General features: G+C 47.8%; 1 protein-coding gene and 2 long non-coding RNA genes across 3 annotated transcripts; all 3 read left to right on the plus strand.

Moving 5' to 3' along the window:
- Window positions 1–13: 13 nt before the first annotated feature.
- Window positions 14–10,436, plus strand: FAM114A2 (family with sequence similarity 114 member A2). The gene is made up of 14 exons (XM_032124706.1): window positions 14–97; window positions 1,214–1,419; window positions 1,633–1,729; window positions 2,167–2,262; window positions 2,557–2,669; window positions 3,618–3,752; window positions 3,924–4,082; window positions 4,438–4,561; window positions 5,527–5,606; window positions 6,201–6,329; window positions 6,554–6,693; window positions 7,435–7,507; window positions 8,074–8,127; window positions 8,854–10,436. The coding sequence occupies exons 2-14, from the start codon at window positions 1,216–1,218 to the stop codon at window positions 8,950–8,952; spliced, it is 1,503 nt and encodes a 500-aa protein (XP_031980597.1). The 5' UTR covers window positions 14–97; window positions 1,214–1,215; the 3' UTR covers window positions 8,953–10,436.
- A 2,958-nt stretch (window positions 10,437–13,394) lies between these two features.
- Window positions 13,395–15,807, plus strand: LOC116451366. Its single transcript, XR_004243186.1, has 3 exons — window positions 13,395–13,499; window positions 15,580–15,658; window positions 15,744–15,807. It is a non-coding gene; the product is annotated as an uncharacterized LOC116451366 (long non-coding RNA).
- Window positions 15,808–15,832: 25 nt separating this feature from the next.
- On the plus strand, window positions 15,833–16,721 carry LOC116451367. The gene is made up of 3 exons (XR_004243187.1): window positions 15,833–15,874; window positions 16,329–16,385; window positions 16,550–16,721. It is a non-coding gene; the product is annotated as an uncharacterized LOC116451367 (long non-coding RNA).
- Window positions 16,722–19,478: the final 2,757 nt, after the last annotated feature.

Genomic DNA, 19,478 nt, shown 5'->3' on the forward strand with positions numbered 1-19,478 from the left:
GCTGAGGCCGCTTCCGGGGCAGCGCCGGGGCCGCTCTGCGCCGGCCTCGCTGGTCACGGTCCGCCCGGAGCCGCGGGGGCCGCGCCGAGCGCCGACGGTGAGGGGCGGCACAGGCTCAGGGGGCTCTGCGGGGCACAGGGAGCCCCGCGGGGAGAGGCGCTTTGGGGTTCCTTGTGGGGCAGGCGGCACCGTGTGTGGGGGGATGGTGTGGACACCGGGCGAGCTCCTTGTGCAGCAGGAGCCCCACGGGAAGGTTTAGGGAACCTGGGGGTGCCATACGGGGCAGCCCGATGTGGGGGTTATGGGACTTCGGGGGTCTCCCGGAGAAGCGGAGGCACAGGGAGGCCTCCAGGGCTGCGGGGCGGGGAGGGTGCAGGGGTGACCTGGGGGCCGTGGTCGCTGCGGGATCCCGGTAGTCCTGGGCAGATGGGGTGGGGGTCCCCAGCCGCACCCCGAGCTGTCCCTTTCCTTCGCTTGAAGCCATCGCTGCCCCGTGGCGGGGGCAGCTGCCCCGATTGCATCAGTGACCGCCTGGCCGGGGACACGGCGTCGCCCCAGTGTGATCCCGGGAGCTCTGGGGTGCTCGGTTTGGCACCTGCAAGTCACTTCACCCGCAGCTGCTGCCAGAGGAGCCCGCACGGGTGACACGTGGGCCCCGGGAGCAGCGTGACAGCCCCGCTCATGGGCTCCCCATCCCCGATCCGCGGTGCTGGGGCGGCTGCTGTGGCAGCTGGGGCACATCGCAGCTTCGGGGGGGGTGTTCGTGCCCTGCAGTGCTCATCCCCGAGTACAGAAGTGACCCAGTCGCTGCCTCCCTGCCTGCTCAGCTCTCTGTGTCCCCATTTGTATCCTACACTCCTCAAAACAGCCATCCCAAGCCACTTGTGTTCACTTTTATTTTGGTAGAACATGTAATGATTTGATTATCTGAGGCCCTATCGTACCGTCACTTGTTTTCCAGAGTTAGCAAACTGTTTTTTTTTCCCTGCGGAGAGGGTGTGTCAGTTAGATAAAGCCACGTGGCCCTGTGGGACTTTAGTCTCCCAAGTATGACATTTCTAGTTAGACATAATTTAGTCTACACACATGTGCGTATGCGTGGCCACATTGTTGTGTTTAATTATTTAAAACACCAATGTGATGCTCTTGAACTAATGTCAAAGTGCAAGGGAGTGATTATTTAATTTGCTTTGCTTTCTATGGATGTTTGTAGTCATGTCTGAGGAAGACAGTGGTGAAAATCTGAAAGAAGAAACCTCTTACAAAGATGAAAATGAACAGAAGACAGAGGAACTTGGCTGCTCTGAGAGCAGGGAAAGGAGAGAACAAGAGACTGTGCCTGTGACTCGGAAAAGACCTGAACCCAAGCCCCCAAGCCAGCCTGCTGCCACAGAAAAGCCTGCAGCTGAAACCATCAAGGTATGTTCCTGTGCTTGCTCAAAATGATGTGACTTCACATTTCATGGCTTTGAGCACAGGAGAACTCTGAGCATAAGCCCCACTCCTTTCTGAAAATTCACATTGCTGTTCTCTGAAATGAAAAAGCTGCACAAAAGCCACATGTCACAGTCTGCTTCTGTTCCTTTCCTCACCATAATGCCTGCATCAGTCTTCTGTTTTTCTTCATTAAAGGTCTCAGATCCTCCTGCAGTTCAGACAGGGTGGGGCTACTGGGGAAGCTGGGGGAAATCTCTTCTGTCAACTGCGTCTGCTACCGTAGCTACTGTAGGTAAGGCTCTTTCTGGTATTTGATAAATATTTTAATCATGTTTTGTGTCTCAAGCTGGTGCTTTAGAACTTGTTTCTAGAGAAGGGGATTTCAGTTATAGCAGCCATTATTGGAAAAATGTCGAGAGAATTGTTCAAGTAATGGGAAAAGCTTGTACCAAAAGGGACAGTGAGATAGGAGATAATGCACAGACAGAACTTTCAAGTTTTTGGGGCGTTTGTGTAATTTTCACCTGGTATTTTAAACTGGTATTCAGCCAATATTTACAACTTCATTTAAAAGCTGAGATGAAACCTTGGTTCATTACATTGGTAGGCAAGCTGGATAGAAGGAGGTTTCAGTGCTGGTTAAACTGTTTTGAGCAGAAGGAGTCCAGAATAATAAAAAAGAATATGCAGCTCTAATCTTGTTTCTGTTCTGATTTCTGTCTTCTCTAGGTCAAGGAATTTCAAATGTCATAGAAAAAGCAGAAACAAGCCTTGGGATCCCCAGTCCTAGTGAAATCTCATCAGAGTCTAAAGACGCTACAAGAGGTCAGTTTTGTACTGCATAAGAACAACCCTGAAATGTTTTTCATAAGATCATCAGCCCCAAAATGACATCACCTTACTCTGCACCTTGCACCTTGAGATAGATAATAAAAACATTAAAATAATTCTCTCTTGCTTCGTTCTGTTAGCTCTGAAAAGTAGAAAGGAAAATAATCTGAATTGTAGGCTTGCTCCTGGCGGATATTTGGTGTCTGTTGGTTTTCTCTACTCTGTGGCTGACAGGGTCTAGTTTTGTTTTTGGAAGTCAGGAAGTTAATTCTGTGCCTTCTAATGCAGGAAGTGAGAATCCTGCTGGCAGCAATGCCAATGCAGCGGATGATGGCAGCTCCTTCCCTATTGCTGGGGCTCTTGAAGTTTTATCAACCATCTCTACTGCTGTCCAAAGCACAGTGAGTGAGTTGGGAGTGTGGGAGAAAATGGGTTTAAGGGAGCTTTGGGGTTTTGGCCTTTCATCTGAAACATTGTAAGAGGAAACTTAATTTTGACGTTTGTGGGATATGTGGTGAGAAACTCCTCCAACTCAGGCAAACCTTATCCTGGGCCTTGCTTCTAACTGGCACCTAATGTGAAAAATGTCTTGAATTGTGATAGTTCTGTATATACATAGCAAAACAATCCTAACGGTGGATTGTGCAGAGTATGCATTTCTGTGCATGTCACCTCTGTACTCTGTCATCTCTGCGCCTTGCCTTTGGAGCGTTCAGGTAAATGCAGGGTCAGACTCATTCCTGGAGTGTTTCCACTGATTTCCACAGAACTGTCTGGAGATGAAATCCATTCTCCTCTTCAAACACCTCTGTGAAACTAGCCCAATTTGCTTGGAAATCAGCTTGCTCCTGTGACCATGAGAAATGCACTTCAAAGGAAGCCATTACCCTTGGAAACTGCTTTTGTGATCTGCTGTCTTGTCAATTTGCCTGGGAATCTGAAAGAGCTGCAGATGGAAAGCTGCCTTCTGTTTCTGCTTTTAAGGCTTGAACAAAAGTTAGCAATCAAAATCCACAGGTGTGGTGTTTTCTCATTGGAAGGATGAGAACTAAATACTGCAATGTGCTGAGAACCAGCTTCTTCACCAACTAAAAATGTATTTCCCATCAGATTGCTGCAGCTGTCTGGGTGCTGTAATAAGCTGTTGGGTGGTAATGTGTTGTGGCTCTTTCCATGTCCTGCTGCTCTTTTTGTGATGACTAGGGTTGAATTTCAGGGTGGAAAGGACCAATTTGGCTTTTCTGTGAGTGCCCAGCGTAAGATTGCTGATAAAACCCTCCCAATTCAATTTCTTCTGTTGTGTAATCTCTGAGTTTTATGTGCTGTCTTTATCCAAATCTGATTCCTAGGGTAAAAGTGTTATTAGTGGAGGTCTGGATGCCTTGGAATTCATCGGGAAAAAGACAATGGATGTAATAGCTGAGGGAGACCCTGGATTCAAAAAAACAAAGGGCCTGATAAACAGAACCTCCACGTTATCTCAGGTACAGCAGTTCCCTATCAGCACCTCATTGGTTTCTCTCATGTCTTCTCCCTTCCTTTGTGGAAGGGGTCCTCTCATTAAGCAACCATTTTTGCTATTGAGCCAAAAGCCTTCTCCTCCTGTATTCTCTATCTCCTGACACTGTCACGAGGCCTCTGCTTTTCTTTTTCAGGTCTTACGAGAGGCAAAGGAGAAAGAAGAGCAGCAGACAGCTACCGAGGTTACCATGGCTACTGAGAAGAAAGCCCATTATGGGTTACTGTTTGATGAGTTTCAGGGTCTTTCACATCTGGAGGCCTTGGAGATGCTTTCCAGAGAGAGTGAATCAAAGGTAATGGCCTTGAGCATTTTGCTTTCTATTCTGAGTTCAGCTGAACAGGGGAAAAAGGATTAGAAATATATGTATAGACATGTAAAAGCAAGTGCTCAGAACTTGCTGTAAAATGATTACTGGACTTCACTTTGATCCTTGCATTAGGATCTGGTGTTTACCTTGGGAGCAGTTTGTCCTGTCCTCAGCTCCTAAAGCCATTCCCTTTACCCCAGCCAACCTCAGTTCCTGCAGGTCTCACAACTTTTCTCAAGTTACTCTCCTCACACCCACTCGTTTGCTGCCTTGGCCTGCCTTTTCCATCCTATTGGATGGATTTATTGATTCTCTCTTTGGCTGTGCTGCCCCTAACCAGGTGAAAGCAGTTCTGAATGCCCTCTCTGGAGAGAAGTTGGACACACTGCAGGAGGAAATGGAACAACTCAAAGAAGCATTTTCTTTACCTGAATTCTTTGAAGAAGAAGAGGAAGAAAAGAAGGGTAAGAGAGCCCCAGGTTCTGAGAAGAGAAGCTGGTCCTCAGTGCAGAACCAGCCAGCCCTGATCAGTAGCAATGGCCATGATGCCAAATTTAAGTTATTCTTTAGATGGATGTTTAATCCTAAAGCCATCTGTGTCCAGGGGCATGACAGGTTGCAACACCCTTCATCTCTGTAAAGCTGCTGTGCAGTAATTCCATAGCAGGAATGACTTCTTGCCAGAGCAGGATTAGAGTTGTTTGACTCATGGGCAGTTCATAAAACTGACCCTGAGCCAAGATGCAAATTCAGAGAGAGAGTGGGTTTCCTTGACCAGGAAGGAAAAACTGTGAACAGAGTTGTCCAGCATGCAGGAAAGCAAAAAGGCTTTTTATTTGTTTATTAAATGAGATTTAGCCACACAGAGCAAAAGATTCAGAGGTACCTTTGCACACAAGAGCCCTGATTCTTGAGAATTACATGGATTTAAATGTAAATTTCTTGCCTTGCTTTTACCTAAATGCTCATCAGGGAGGGCTTACACACCTGCACTTGCTATCATTCAACATTTAATGTATCTTTTATATTTGCACATAATGGATCTCACATCTGCTGTGCCATATATAATAGGAGAACCATAGGTTCTAAGTGATATTTCACACTCTCCAAGGTGATGTGCAAGTTAGTGTGTTATAAAAGGCTGCCTGTTAAAAAAAAAAAAAGAAAAAAGGAGTTACCTTAGCTACAAAACCAGAATTGAGAAAGCAAGAACTAACCTTCAGGCACTGATGTCTCCACCTTTGCAGAACTTACCTTAGAAATTGTATTTGAAAAGACTGGGTTTGATATGTCTTTGCCTGAGGTGATGATTCAAAGAGAAATAAAGGAAACAGTTGACAGACTTGTGCAGAACTAGGTGTGCACTGAAGTGCTGCTTATGCCTGAATCTGTCCTTTGTGTGGATTCTTTAACCTTTCCTGTCCTTTAGGAGATGAGGAGTTCACAAAAGAAGTAACAGAGCTGTTTTCAGAATTGCACATCTCCTCCAAGCCAGAAAAAGTGATCACGGTGAGTTATTTTCCATATTCTAAAAGCTGGAGAGTTTCCTCACTGGAAGAGCTTCTCTTCACCTGCTTTGCTTGTGAAAATATCAACTGCATGAAAACAAGCTATATTTTAGGTCTTTTGGCAATGGTAGGCAAAGGAGATGGGCCTTTTCTTTTAACCTTATGGGGCAGAATCATGTGAACCTTCAGCCACCACAGTGAAAAAACCTATGGTCATGAACTGAAGGCCTCCTCTTGGTACAAAGCACCTGATTTTACTGTGTTCAGGAGCTGGTATGAAGAAGAATCACCTTTCTTGCCATCATTTCACTACCGTTCAGATCCACCAAGTGGCAGCAGCATTCTGCAGACATGTTTCTAATTGTTGGTAAACTCCAGCCCCTGGTGCTAGAGAAACAGCTGTCCTCAACTACATCAGTGCAGCCAAACTTTTGCAAAATCCTGAAGGCACTGGGATTATTTGTCCTGGTTCTTCTCAGAAGCTTGAAAGGAGTTGTAGCTGGTTCTTTCCTCTGGAGAGGGCCCATACTCCATTGTCTTGTGTGCAGGGGGGCTTCATTCCAGTCATTAAATATTATGGCACATCTTGCTACAGGTGAGGACATCTGCTCATGAGTGGATAGCACAATTCAACAGCAGTCTTTCTAAAGAAGAAAAAGAAAGTGAAGAAAACCAAGAAGTAGAATCCAGAGATGGTGACCAGGATGCTAAGAAATCAGTAGAGGTAACTGAGTAATCAAGGAAAAGAATACTTGCCTGCAGAATGTTTATCTGGCTGCTGAGTTGCAGTTGTGACTCGCAGGGTGTATGGGTTTCTACACACAGGGTGTGTGGGTTCTGAGGTCAAGAAAGGGCAGAGTGTGATAGTATGGTGTGTAATTGACTTGTTTTAAATAATAAAAGCTGCTAGTTTCTGTATGGTATGGGGAATTTTTGTCACTCTTGCAGGACATTCATGCATTTGCCATAAGAAGCCTGGCAGAACTGACAGCCTGCTCCATTGAAATGTTTCACAAAACTGCAGCTTTGTTTCTCTATGGTCAGAAACAGGAGGTGACAGCCACAGACAGAGCCAAGTCCCTTTCACAGTGAGTGCATGTCTCAGTAAATGGATAGCATATAATGACTGATTAAACTGTCTAATAATTCTTTGGAAATCCATGCAATGCAGGGTTCTTGAATAATGCATAGGTGTTTAAATTTGGGAATTGGGCAAATTTGTGGATTTGTGATGGGTGGCATCATTGTCTTTTAGAACTCAGCTGTCTCTTTCCAGCTTAAAGACATTTCTTGATAAGAAAAAGGAAACCCTTCTTGAAAGCTTTGTGTAACCTAGAAGAATATTTGCCCTAAGTTTGTGCTAGTCAGTAGGCAGAGATTTAAAACATGACAAAGCAGTTGTATAGAAGTGATTCCTGATCACCTCTCTGTTAATCATTTAGTATGCTTGGTACATGAGACAGCAAAATTACTGCACAGGAGACACTTGGCATGTGTCTGAAATGTGCAGTACTTTCCAATTCAGAAAATGATACTTGCCAGTAAAAAAAGGCAAGTTAGTACTGTTCCTTCTGGAATGGATGTGTCTGTCCTCTGAGTGCTCTTTAAGATCTTCTGCTTTAATTATTTATTTCCCCATCTTTCCACTCTCTATTTTACTGGGGAAACTTCTGAATCTTCATGCACCATTTATATGTTCTATATCGATTTTGGTTTAATTTAACTTAATAAGCATGGAAACAAGGCATTTATGTTTTAGAGGAATGCAGAAAGAAACTTCATCTTGAGGACTGTGTTTACTTCCTTGTTTTCCCTGTCTTCCTCCACAGACTGACGATCATGCTGTGTAAAGAACTGTCAGCTTTCTCTAAAGAGTTCACAACGTGCTTAACAACTGCAGGGGTAAGAGTTACACCACAGTTCTTAGGAATGAGATGTGGCTATTTGATAACAGCCTTGGGATCTTTGCCATGAAGTGCTTTTTTGTTTTTGCGTGTTTACATATGCAGGTTTTTTTCCCTGTGAACTGATCTTCTAGGCCAGGGTTCCTCAAACTGTGGCAGCTGAGTTTTTGAGAGGCTCCTGCTGCATTCAGCCTGGCACTGAGTGGGGGGTGGGAATTGATGCTCACAGTGTTAAGGAGACAGAGGCAAAAAAGGTTTGTGAGCCTGTTGTGGGTTTTCCAAAGCACTCGGGTGTTACTGAAGATTGTATCATCATCTCTGGATTCTCCACTTGTCCCCAGCTCATTTGAAGATGTGATGTGTATTCATACCCAACCTGTGCTGGCCACATGCAGGTTACTTTGTTCTTATTTGCATGCTACAAGGCTGCTGAGCTTGTGGCTTAGCTTTCCTCTAGTTACAGGAGCAGTGGTGGTTTTAAACTTACTGGGGATTTAGCTTTATCTTGCTTGAAGAAATGTGATCAAATTTTCGATCAGGATAATGTATGTCTGATCTCTGCAGGTCAAAGAGAAAGCAGATGTGCTTAATCCCTTAATCACTGGAGTGTTTTTGGAGGTCAGTTATGCTAACATTAAAACTTTAAGCTAATACTTTGAAAATAGATATGCTGGTTCTTCCCACTTCAGGATCCTTATGCATGCCAAGTTCTCTAACCCATGGTCTAAAATTGTGCTTATCTGTCTAATAATGTGAAAGTTTTGATAAATGTCTGTAGATTTGCACAAGAGATGAGTTACTTAGTGAGGAGTGAGTGTCAGCTCACAGTTACGATGGGTCAGGAGACACATACTAAATTCAGCAGTCTGCATTTTTAGAATTGAAATGTCCAAAGTCAAACCTTAGACAAGTTCAGAAATTAGCATGCAAGAGTCCCAACACTTCCTTAATGTTAAGTGGGTTCTCAATGCTTGCAGAGCTCTGAGGTGTGGTAAAAAGGGGTGTTTCATGTTGGTGTGTTCTTCCTTCCTGCCACAGCGTGCTATGCTTCACTTAGAAATAAACACTTTTCTTCTCTTACTGAGAACAGTATCCTACATTTGGATTGGAACTGATCTTGTTTGGCAGTCTTTAAGCCAGTTGCTTTTTTTGCCTAGTGGCATAAAGCCCTTCAAAAACTTGATATAAAATTGATTTCTAGAATGAATCCTTTAAAATCCAGCAAGCACTAGGCTTCTGTTTTTTCTGTGCAATAATCAATGCTGTTTGAAATGAGTATGTGGTGAGTAAAGCTGATTGGTAGCGTATTTATTCACATGTGTATTTTGGTTTTTGTTTTTACAGGCTTCAAACAGTGCTTCCTATATCCAAGATGCCTTCCAGCTCTTGCTGCCTGTACTGCAGATCTCTCTTATTGAGGCTAGAACGGAACTATCACAGTAATAAAAATCTTTCTAATTAAGAACTTTTTGACCTTCCCAGTTCATAGTTTCCATGCTGGAGAATGATGTAATGGCTCTTATTGAAGGGAAAAAGATGAACTCTGTTCACTGCTGCTGCAAGAATGGTGATTAAGTGCAGACTGGCAATGACAGCTCTTACAGCACACTGAGAGATGTGATTAGCATAGTCCAGGCTGGTGGACAATGTGACAGACTAAAAGTGCAGATTGCTTCTCTGTTTCATGGACTGTCTGTATCTTTTCACCGAAATCTCTCTGCTGTATGTGTTAACAAGCTCTTTGTGTTCACAGTCCAGAGAGCTTCTCCAGTGCTGAAGAGAAGAGTAGCAGCTGGCTAGTTAGTTAGCTAAAATCATGGTGTGATTTTTAAGTCAGACATAATTGGGTTCCTGATAGCTCTGCATTTGTGTCAAAGTGAATATTGGATAGGAGGTGCAAGAAAAGGCAAATTTTTATGATTATGAACCTCGCAGTTCCTAGACGGGGCAGAATAGAGCAGAGAGGATTCCTGATCAAGCTGTTGCTGCTGAAGAGAAGCTCAGCTTCCTGAAGATGTCTGTATTGTGTCAGGCATGTGGGACAGGGACTCTCACCAGGGGGCTGTTTCTCATTCTCTCATGCTGTGCTTGCTTCAGCATGAGCTGGGAAAATGCTGATCTGGCCCTGAGAATGCAGGTACTTGGCTTTATAGCAGTAAATGAGAACTGACTAAAAGGGATTGATTCGTGTTTGGGCAATTTAATGAGAGAATTCAGCAGGACGATTCCCCTTTTTCAGTGCAGCTTGACATGTCAGCTACAGGCTGTTCACAGACTCACATACTGCTTGTCTTCTCTTTCTGTGGAAAAACACTGTAATGCAACACTCCTTCTTGGAAGGTATATATTAAAGTAGGGAGAGAGGAAGCAATTTGGCCCTGTTAGTAGAGTCCTAATTTGCCTCAGAAGCTGCTCCACGTATGGTATCTGTTTCTTTGTGCTGTGCAAGTTCCCTGCTTTGTTCCTTTATCTTTTGAGCTTGCCCATGGGGAGGCAGCAGCCTCTGTTGGAATCACAAGAGCAGAAATGCACAGCTGGAATGGAATTTCGAGAAGTCCATAATAGCTAACCAGAGGTGACTGAGTGTCACACCTGCCTCTGCACTTGCTCATTGGTAACAATGGTGCTCAAATCCCCTTTTGAAAATCCTCTGGGTTTTAGCAGGTCTTGCACATCACTGCTATGCTGAAGGTTTAGAACATTCCTCTGCTCTAGTTGTGCAGTAGAGAAGTATTTTTTGTATTAGAATACCTTTTGGCTAATGCTCTGATTTTGTATATATGGAAAAAGCCCTGCCTTAGTCATGGGTAGACTGGTTAGATCTCTAAAGGGAGAGCTTTTCCTTGAATCCTAAAACTGGACTTGAAAGGAGTGTGTCTGGGGTAAAAAAAATCTGCACTACAATAAAATCTATTTTTTTCTTCTTTTGGTTGGTAGCATTATTAAATAAAGGATTTGTTTTGACAACTGTTTCACTTAAAAGCTATCAGGTAGCAGTGGGCATGAATGAAATAAAAGAACAGTAGGTTTTTTTCTCAGCCCTGACTGCATCTTTTGGAGCAGAGCTGGGTGCAGCTCTGGGGCCAGGACAGCTGGAATTTTTCTCATGGCAGGAAAGAGTGCTCTGAACACAGGCTGGGGAGTGAGAGCTCCCACAGATGAGCTCCCAGTTCCTGTGTCAGTGCAAAAAGGCAGCTTTGCTCCTGCCAAAAAGCCAAAATGTACAGAAATATCAGAAGAGAAGAAATAAAGGTAATGGGGTTTTACGAAGCAGCAGCTGCTTTTGTGCAGATAAATTCCACCAACCTGCAATGCTTTAGTGTAGAGTAGTTTAATAATTAAAGGAAATGAGGTGATTTTTTGTTTTTAACATGCAGACAGTAATTCTTTCGGTCATGTGCCCACCTGGATTTTGTTATAGCAGCCAATAATCAAACGTGCACCAGCTTCATTTGTGTGCCAGTGCAGGGACTGCAGTAGATAGACAACAAAAACAGTTCCACAGTTGCTGAAATCTTTCTACCCAAAGGATTCATCAGAATTCAGCATACAACTGTCTGGAGGTCTTCCTGCTTGGCCTTGCCTTCCGTGTGAACCTAATGAGAGCTGACAGTAATTTGAGCCCTTCTGGTAGTGTTTGGGGAGGTGAGAGGTGGCTGAGAATAGATAAGAGGCAGCTAAGATGCTGGCAGTGACTTGGAGGGGGAAAAAAGCCTTCCATGATTGTTTCCTCTCCTTGGGAGTGCTTCTGTTAGTTGCAGCTGTAGAAGCTGCTTCCTGGCAGCTGCTGTGGAAGGGTTTAAAACATAAAAAAGGCTTGGTCTTCCAATGGGCTTGGGGATGTGCTCTCAGGCCTTGTCCAACCACCTTGCCAGGGACTCATTTTCCATTATTAAAACATGCATGTTCAGTAGCAGCAGAACCTCTGGCAGGATGAGCAGTTGTCTTCATTTGGAAGAAGCAGCAGCTTTGCTGCCACTGGTGGCCCTGCCTAAAGGGACACCTGTCCCAGGTCACCCACAGCACAAATTAAAGGGCCTGACTCAGAGGCAGGAAGGGGGGAGCTCGTGGCAGGAGGAGTGCTCTGGCATTTCCTTCTCAGGTGTGTATGTTGAATCCAAAATAAAGAGTGGTCTGTGATGATGTGACTCAAGCAGAGATGGGTGTTCTGTAGTCAAAGGCTCCTTGACACAGAAACAAAGGACATAAGAGGCCTGTACTGTGCTAATCCATGTTTGCTGGGAGTCTCCTGTGGCAGCAGCTCGAGGTTACCACGCACTGGTGTTTTGGGTGCTGGCTGCAGGTGCTTTCCCTCCTTCAAGGGCAGCTTTGTGCCTGCTGCAGGGTGAGAGCAGAGCCTGTGCAGTCTGTGGGCTGGGACCTGGAGGTGTCCCTGGCTGCCACTCTGCTGTCCTGCTGGGGGTAGCAGCCACCCGTGTGCTGGAAGATGTTGGTGGCTGCAGCCTGGCCTGATGGTCAGGATGGTGCCAGTTCCCTGGCTGATGCTTTGTGTCCTTGTGTCCAGAGAGCAATGGCAGGGCTGTCTCCTGGGCTGCTCTCACGGGAGGGTGCTGGAGGCATCAAAAGACTGAGAGCCCAGCTGGGGATGGCAGGGAGTGAGCAATGAGGTCACCAGTTAAAAATAAGCTCAAGTTTGGTATTTGTTGGGGAGGATCCTTCTAAGGTGGCAGGAGCTGCTCAGAGGAGTGGGTTGGATGCCAGTGCTGGTCCCAACACTGAACAGATCCTCCATGGATTTCAGGGTGCTCCGTGTGCACATCTCCACCAAATTGCCTGGCTGCACTGGCCTGGTGTCTGTGTCATCCTGGCACAGATGGGATTGCTGCCATCTTTTATCCCAAGACTAAGTGCTGGCATCAGGAGTTCCCCGAGTGATTTGTGTGTGAGCTGAAGCATGCTGTAAGAGCACCAGAGCTACTGATTGTAAACTGGGCAGCAACAGGGACTCTGCCACCAGCTTGGCTGAGCTGCTCCAGGGTTTATCCACCCTGGACATTAAACTCATTCCTCATTTCTGACCTAAACCTGGCAACGGGACTCTTGCTCTGGGTTTGGGGCCGGTGCAGGCTGTGGTGGAGGAGGTCTGGGGCAGACAGCCAGGTTTTTGGGACAAGCGACTTCTGCAGAGCTGCTTGCTCCCTGCATGAGTTACCCAGGGTTAGGTTCACTCTGTGGGAGGGGGCTCCATGCACACTGCAATTACTGTAAATGAAAGTAAAATGATTGTGGGAGCAACTTTGTTGTAGAGTTGAAGGCGTTAAATGGGGCAAATCTTATGGGAGAGCTAATTCCTTTTATTAGGTGGGGAAAACAAATTAGCTGAGTACACAGGCCCTTTCTGACACTATTGTTACTGTTATTATCCATACTGGTGCTGTTAGAAATGAGGGCATTGCATTAGAGGGAAGGCACATTATGCAAGTGTTTAGACGTGCTGGTAACTGCTCTCTGCTGACAGGTATTTACATAATGATAGGTTGGAGTGAAAGCCAGCAGTTAAGGACAAGCATCGGAGGGAGCTGGGAGTACTGGGCTCTGTCTCGTCCAGCCTTGCCTGGACCTCCTGGAGCTGCCTGGCACTTCCCACCCACAGTAAGCATCCCCCAAAGCCCCTTTTCTGTACTTCCAGCAGAAGTCCTGACCATAGCACATTCGCAGACTGAGTCCCCAGTGCTCTCTCCCTGGTTCCAGGGCTGGTCCCTATGGATGTCTGCAGCCTCGAGAGCTGCCCTGACTTGCTTGCTAAAGGTCTTTCTGTTCCTGCCCGTGCTGGAGGCAATGCCTCTTGTGGGTACCAATGGGACTGGTCACGTTTCCGGTGTCACATGCTGTCCGTGACGGATGGCAGAGCCAGTTTTTCTGCTCCAAAAGTGGGACTGGGGAGGAGACCGCAACACTCAAATACCCGGAGCCCTGGTTGCTGCCAGCCAGGCATCGAGGAGATCACTTCTTTTTCAGCTCCCTTTCAGGTAAGGCCCTTCCCTTTCTCCCTTGTGCCATCCAGGGAATTTACAGACTCACCTGTGTATTTTACAGGCTGGAGAAGTAGAGCAGGAGGGAAGGGTGAATGAGGGTGCAGCAGGAGCATCCCTGGGACTGCTCGTGCTCCTTGTGGTCCTGGGGACAGCAATGAGGCCTGAGCCTTTCGGGAAGGACACAGTCCCCTGGCTGAGATGGGAGTGGGCTCACTGTGAGCCTGTTGTGCCTGGTGGGGTGAGGCCATCCAGGCTTCATCTGGAAGGGTATGAACACATCGGTTTGCTCTGTTAGCCAGAGGTCTGATCCAGCTGCACCTCATGCTCGGCTTGGCTATGGACAATTGCAACTGGTCCGTGGGGACCATCAGCTGGTCTCTGGGTTTTGCTGGCTTGTCTGCCTGGGATTTAGGAAACCAGCTCATGTGGGGCAGGCAAACCTGCCTGCCCAAAACACGAGGTGGCTGAGGCTCCAGAGGACCAGGCAAAACTGGATTTGCTGGTCTGGGATTGGAAAAAGCTGAGTGTTGGCAGCCATCAGGAGCCAGCACCCAGGGCAGGGGCTGCACTTGGTGCTGGGTGGCACCGCCCAGACAGGAGCTTTTCAGAGCCCACCTCAACTCTTGAAAATCAGCTGGGTTGGTCCCCAGGAAGAGGGGTAGTGGTGCAGGGGGGAATTAAAGGGTTTTAAGCCCCCACAGAGGCATTTTTTGGCATGTATTGGGGCAGCACTACCCCTTCCCAGCCCTGGCTGCTGGACTTTGGTCTGGTTGTCCATCTCCTAGTGCAAAGCTTGATGTCCACATCTGTGTACCTTGTGCCTTCCCCATCTGCTCCCCTCTGGCAGTGAGGACTCAAGGCAGGGGCATCCTCCTGGATTCAGGGCTGGGCACACCATGGGAGCTGTGGGGCAGCTTTGGGGAGCAGGACCTGGGGTCAGAGCATCACCTCCTATCCCTTCCCAGGGGCTGCCTTTTTTTTTGTTAATGTTTGATTATTTTTAATGATTTTAGATTAAAATGTGATTATTTTCAATTAGTAGTTACACTTCTTAATTACGGAGATGAATTAGATTGCTGTTCATTATTAATTAGATTTTAACTTTGCACTGATTACATCTTTTATCAGTCACTTCCCACACTTCTTTCCTTCCCATCCAAACTCCCTCTCCCCTGATGCCACCCCAAACCCCACTGCTTCCTGCTCCCCTGCAGCATCCTGGGGGTTTAAAACCCTGCTAGAAAATACAATGTTATTGGCTCAGAGGCTGTGACTGGCTCCTTCAAAAGGGCCAATAATACCGACCAGATGATGTCATTTTGTGGCTAAAAACCATTAAAAGGAAGCATTAATATTCTGCATCCCTCCATCACTGGCTGGAAGAGAAACTATTTCCTAATTACCTGCTGCAGCAGGGAAGGATCCTGCTCTTCCCAGCGAGCAGAAGGGACCTGATCCCTCACCCCTGCTGCCCTGTTTGTGTATCAGAGGGAGGGTTTGACCTGCCCAGGCTATTTCATAGGCTTTGTTTGGGCCTCCTATTTTTAAACCAAGCTGTTTTCTTTCCCTTCTTTTCATCTGTCACCTTTCAGGCACCTAATCAATTCTTGGGAGTTTTCTTACCCTTGCTCGTGGCTTTTCCTTTGCTTGCTGCTGTCTCCATCTCCCTCGCTGCCATCACCCTTTCCCTCAGGGAAGGTTTCCTTTCTGCTGGGGATTCCTAGGAGCCCCCACACCTGCTCTTTATTGTTTCTTCCTCATTTAATTTGAAATATTTCTGTAATCTGCACCTGATCATGGTGGGAGGTTTAGACATCCCTCTGAAATTTCTCTGCTTCCATTACTCTCCACTTGCTGCTTCCTGGGCAGAGGGCAGTGGGGGCTGCCTGGGTGGGCACAAGGCCTGGTCCTTTTGGTTTTTGTGCAGTCCACAGATTGTTTGATCTCCCTCCCTGCTGTTTTGGGGGGTTGAAAGTGCACAGGGCCTCTGTGAAAACTGAATGTTCAATGCTGCAGGAAGATGTTTTCACCCCTGAAAATCTCACCTTCCTCCACTATCCTGTTGCTCCTTCAGGTCCTCTCTGTGCTGTAGGTGTGACCGTCTTGTGCCCCAGAGCTCTTTGGCTTTGGAGAAATGTCGACAATCCTGAAATGTGAGTGTTTGGTATGGGCCCAGGGGCACCTGCTGGGTTTGTGTGTGCTGGATGCTGCACGCTGGCAATGAACCTTCCTCTGTAGGGTTTGGACGGGAAGATAAGGAGAGAGAGGAGAAGGACAAGAAAGAGGAGAAGGAAGAAAAGGAGAAGGAAAAGACTGAGGGAGAAAAAGAGAAGGAGAAGCAGAAGAGGAGGAAGAAGGACGAAGAAAAGGTAGGGGAATTATGGAGTTTTCTGCAGGGCCATTTGCATCCTGGCTGTAAAGGGAAGTCACGTCTGACCCATGGCAACCCCATGCCCCTGGTAGAAGGAGCTATGCCATCCACAGCCTAGAAATCACACTGTGTCCATGGCCTTTCCACTTAGAGACAGCTGTCTCTTTGCTCCCAACACTCCTAGTTAGCTCTTCCTCCTTTTTCGCTCCAAATGGGATGCTGGTGTGGACAGTGATGCTGCCTGCACTGCACACACGGTGAAATCCTTGCTCTTGGCTCCTGGAGGGCTCTGTGGGGCCATGGGCACACGAGGTTCCACAGCAGCACCAGTGGTGCCAAGCATGGCTCTAGAAACCCACAGGACAAGGAGTCACTCTGACTTGAAGCTCTAGCCCAAACAGCAAAGAGTGCCAGGGTTCCCAGTGATGCTTATCCCTCTCTCTTCACCCCAGCAGGGAGATGGGGAAGAGGAAAGGAGCAGCAGCAGCTCTAACAGTGACTTGGAGGAGGTAACCTCACCCCCAGCTCTGTGCTGGGGCCTGGCTTCCCCTTGCACCCCAGCCCTGTGGGGTTTGCACCTATAAAACCCAGTGTGGATGCTATCAAATACCTGGGATGGGACACTCAGCACTCCCCTCACATGCTGTCCCCTTTCTTTTTGTTCCTGCCCCAGGACCAAGGCATTGCCAAGGATGATGAGAAGGAAGACAAGGATTAGTCTTTCCGTGCTGGAGAGGCAGCACATGCCCTGGGCACACTGAGGAGGTGGAGATGTAAACAGCAGCTTGTGCTGGAGGGCAACTGGGCCACTCTTAGCCAAATAAAGATGTTGTGGTCTCCAAAGAGAAATGTTATTTGTTCATCCAGTCACACTGCCTACCCACTGCCATCCATCCTTCTGCAGAAGGAAACAGTCAAGGAAAGGCAAGAGTTGGGGAGCTGGGGCCTGTGTGAGCAGGTTTTGTCCAAGACCTTGATAGACTCTGGAGACAAATCCAGGGGTTCTGTCTGCCTGGCTCTGCATAGTCCCCCCAGATTTGGCAGCACCAACATCCTCCCTGTGCCCTCCACGCCGCCTGTTGTGGGATGGAGCAGCCCGAGTCTGCTGGGAACAGATGCCTGGTGCTGCGCTGAGCTGTTAAAACTGATTTCAAATTCACCAGAAACAGACGGAAAGCAGTTATAGCGGGGAAAAACCCCGACAAACCTCTCTCTTTTTGCAGCACTGACCCCAGCGCGGGGACCGCGCCTGTGCATCCCCAGCCCCGCCGCAGCCGCCGAGGGCTGGCATCGGGCGCGGCGCCAGGAAAAAAACTAAGGGGGAAAAATTAGGAAAAATGAGCTGGCACCGCCATCTGCCGGGGATGGGACGTCTGGCAGCGGGGCCACGGGTTTCATAACCGCTCGGCTGTTTTGTAAGGTTCCCGCAGCGCTCCGGGGGCAGGGAGAGAACCGGGGGCAGGGAGAGCACCGGGACAAGGCAGAGCACCGGGGGCAGGGAGAGCACCGGGAGCAGGGAGAGAACCGGGGGCAGAGAGAGAACCGGGAGAAGGGAGCGCACCGGGGGCAGGGAGCGTTGTGGGGGCCGAGGCTGCTGGCAGGGTCCAGCCAGCAGCAAAAGGGGCCTCAGAGGGAGACAAAGGACCAGAACCCTGACCCACTGCTGCTGCCGGCAGTATTAGGCCAAGCCCAGAAGTCTCACCATCAATAAAAACTTCAATGCAAACTTGAGCCCAAGCTCTCCCTGCTGCGTTGCTGCCTTGCTTTGTTTTCCTTAAGAAGTCTATTTTTATGAGTATTTTCTTGAGTAATGCAGATTTCAGGCAAACTCGAGATTAAAAGTCAACACCACGGAGGATTTTACTTGAAACCACAGAATGTGGCTTTGGATGTTCTTTCCGTGGAACAAATGCAGCCAGCTCTTGTATAAACACAACAAACAGCAGGAAAGATGCTGAGGAATGTTGTCTTAATTATCCAGCACAAAGATTAAAGGGAAAACATGAAGATGGGAAAAACAAACAACCCCCAAAGCTAAACTGGGTTTCAATGAGCCGGTTTGGCTTCAGCAGGGAAGGATTGATTTTAACTGCCTTATTGCTTCATGAACCCTTGGGTGCATTAATGTAAAATAATCCTGTGTGGGGTTATTTCACATATTTTACTTTTTCCCCTGTGCAAGTACACAGGACTCTTGCACAAGACACAAGCTTCTTCCAAATAGTAGACAGAGTTGCAGAATTTTATAGTCCCCTCAGGCCATGCTACTACAGGATGGGAACATCTTGGAATAAATTCTGTGTTCGGACATGAAAAGGGGAGGCCTTGCCTTTGCTTTTTAAGATAAGGTTGGAAACTTTTCAAGCATGCTGTGCCAGACTCTGAGGTCAAGCCTGCCTGTAGATGCTCAGTTGGAGCCAAGAGGTGTTGCATCTCACTGGAGTGAGATTCTGCTTTCCAGCTGACAGGTATTTCATCTAATAGCCCTTAAATTGTCCTCTGCGCCTTGTGCCCCACCTCCCAAAGTGGGTGGAGCTTGCAAATGTCTGTCTGCAGCTGGACCCCACAGCCATGTCCTCACACTACCCCAAATCTCAGCATCGTCATGTGCTCAGGGCGTTGGGCACTCCCTGCAGTGCTGGGTGATGGCAAGCGCCGAGCCAGGCAAAGTCTTCCCGTTTGCTGCTTGTGTTTTACAGTCCCTGCTTCAGGCCACTGCACTAAGCTCTGTGCAAATATACCATGTGCAGCCAGATCCCTGTGGCACAAGAGCAAAGAGCCAAACACACCCAGGGACTGACTGGCTGTGTGAACATCCAGGCGTCTCCTCCAGCAGCCGAGGTTCTCTGTCCTGCCTTTGGCACCTTGCCCTGCACATAGCTCTCTCTGTGCCCTTGTTCTGCCTTCACTGGAACTGGCCAAGCTTCCCCAAAAAGCTGTGGAGGTGAAAACCATTTCAAGTTCTCTAGTGCTCCTAATTCCTCATTGCATCTCAGCCCTGGCTTGAAGCCCGGCGACGTGAATGGGCGTAGAGCACGAACATTCGTGCCAGCCATGGGGATTAGGGCTCTAAAAACACTTAGTGGAGGAGGCAAAAAGGCAGGTGGAGCATCTGGCTTTTGGGGATGCTGAGGACCTTCAGGCACAGCAGCTCAGTAGCTCTCCTGAGGAGCACGTCCCCCAGCATGACCTCGATGTGCTGAGATGGGTGTTTGCCCACAGACGTGACAGGCGGCAGCTTCCCAGGCGCTGCCAGGCCTGAGCTCTGACTTCACCGGGGTGTTTTAACCACCTCCTTTGCTTGAAGCATCTGCACGGTTCAACCAGGGGCTCCTTAGAGCTGCTGTGTCTTCAGCTGGCTCGGAGAGGAGCATGGACAGAGCTGTGCCAAATGCCCATCACACCAGGCTCTGGAAGGGTGGAGTAGGAAAAGAAGACCAGCAAGAGGAACTGGCAGCCATGGAGTTACTTTAGCAAGTCGTGTTTACACAAATTTATGTAATAATTTTGGCTGGTCCTTGGGGAGCAGGAGGGGTTGTGCTGCCCCTGCTCACAGCATTTGGGGGTACCTGCAGGGATCCTGCATGGCATGTGGCTGGCTG

This window comes from Corvus moneduloides, chromosome 15, assembly GCF_009650955.1.
Source record: "Corvus moneduloides isolate bCorMon1 chromosome 15, bCorMon1.pri, whole genome shotgun sequence".
Classification (NCBI taxonomy): domain Eukaryota; kingdom Metazoa; phylum Chordata; class Aves; order Passeriformes; family Corvidae; genus Corvus; species Corvus moneduloides.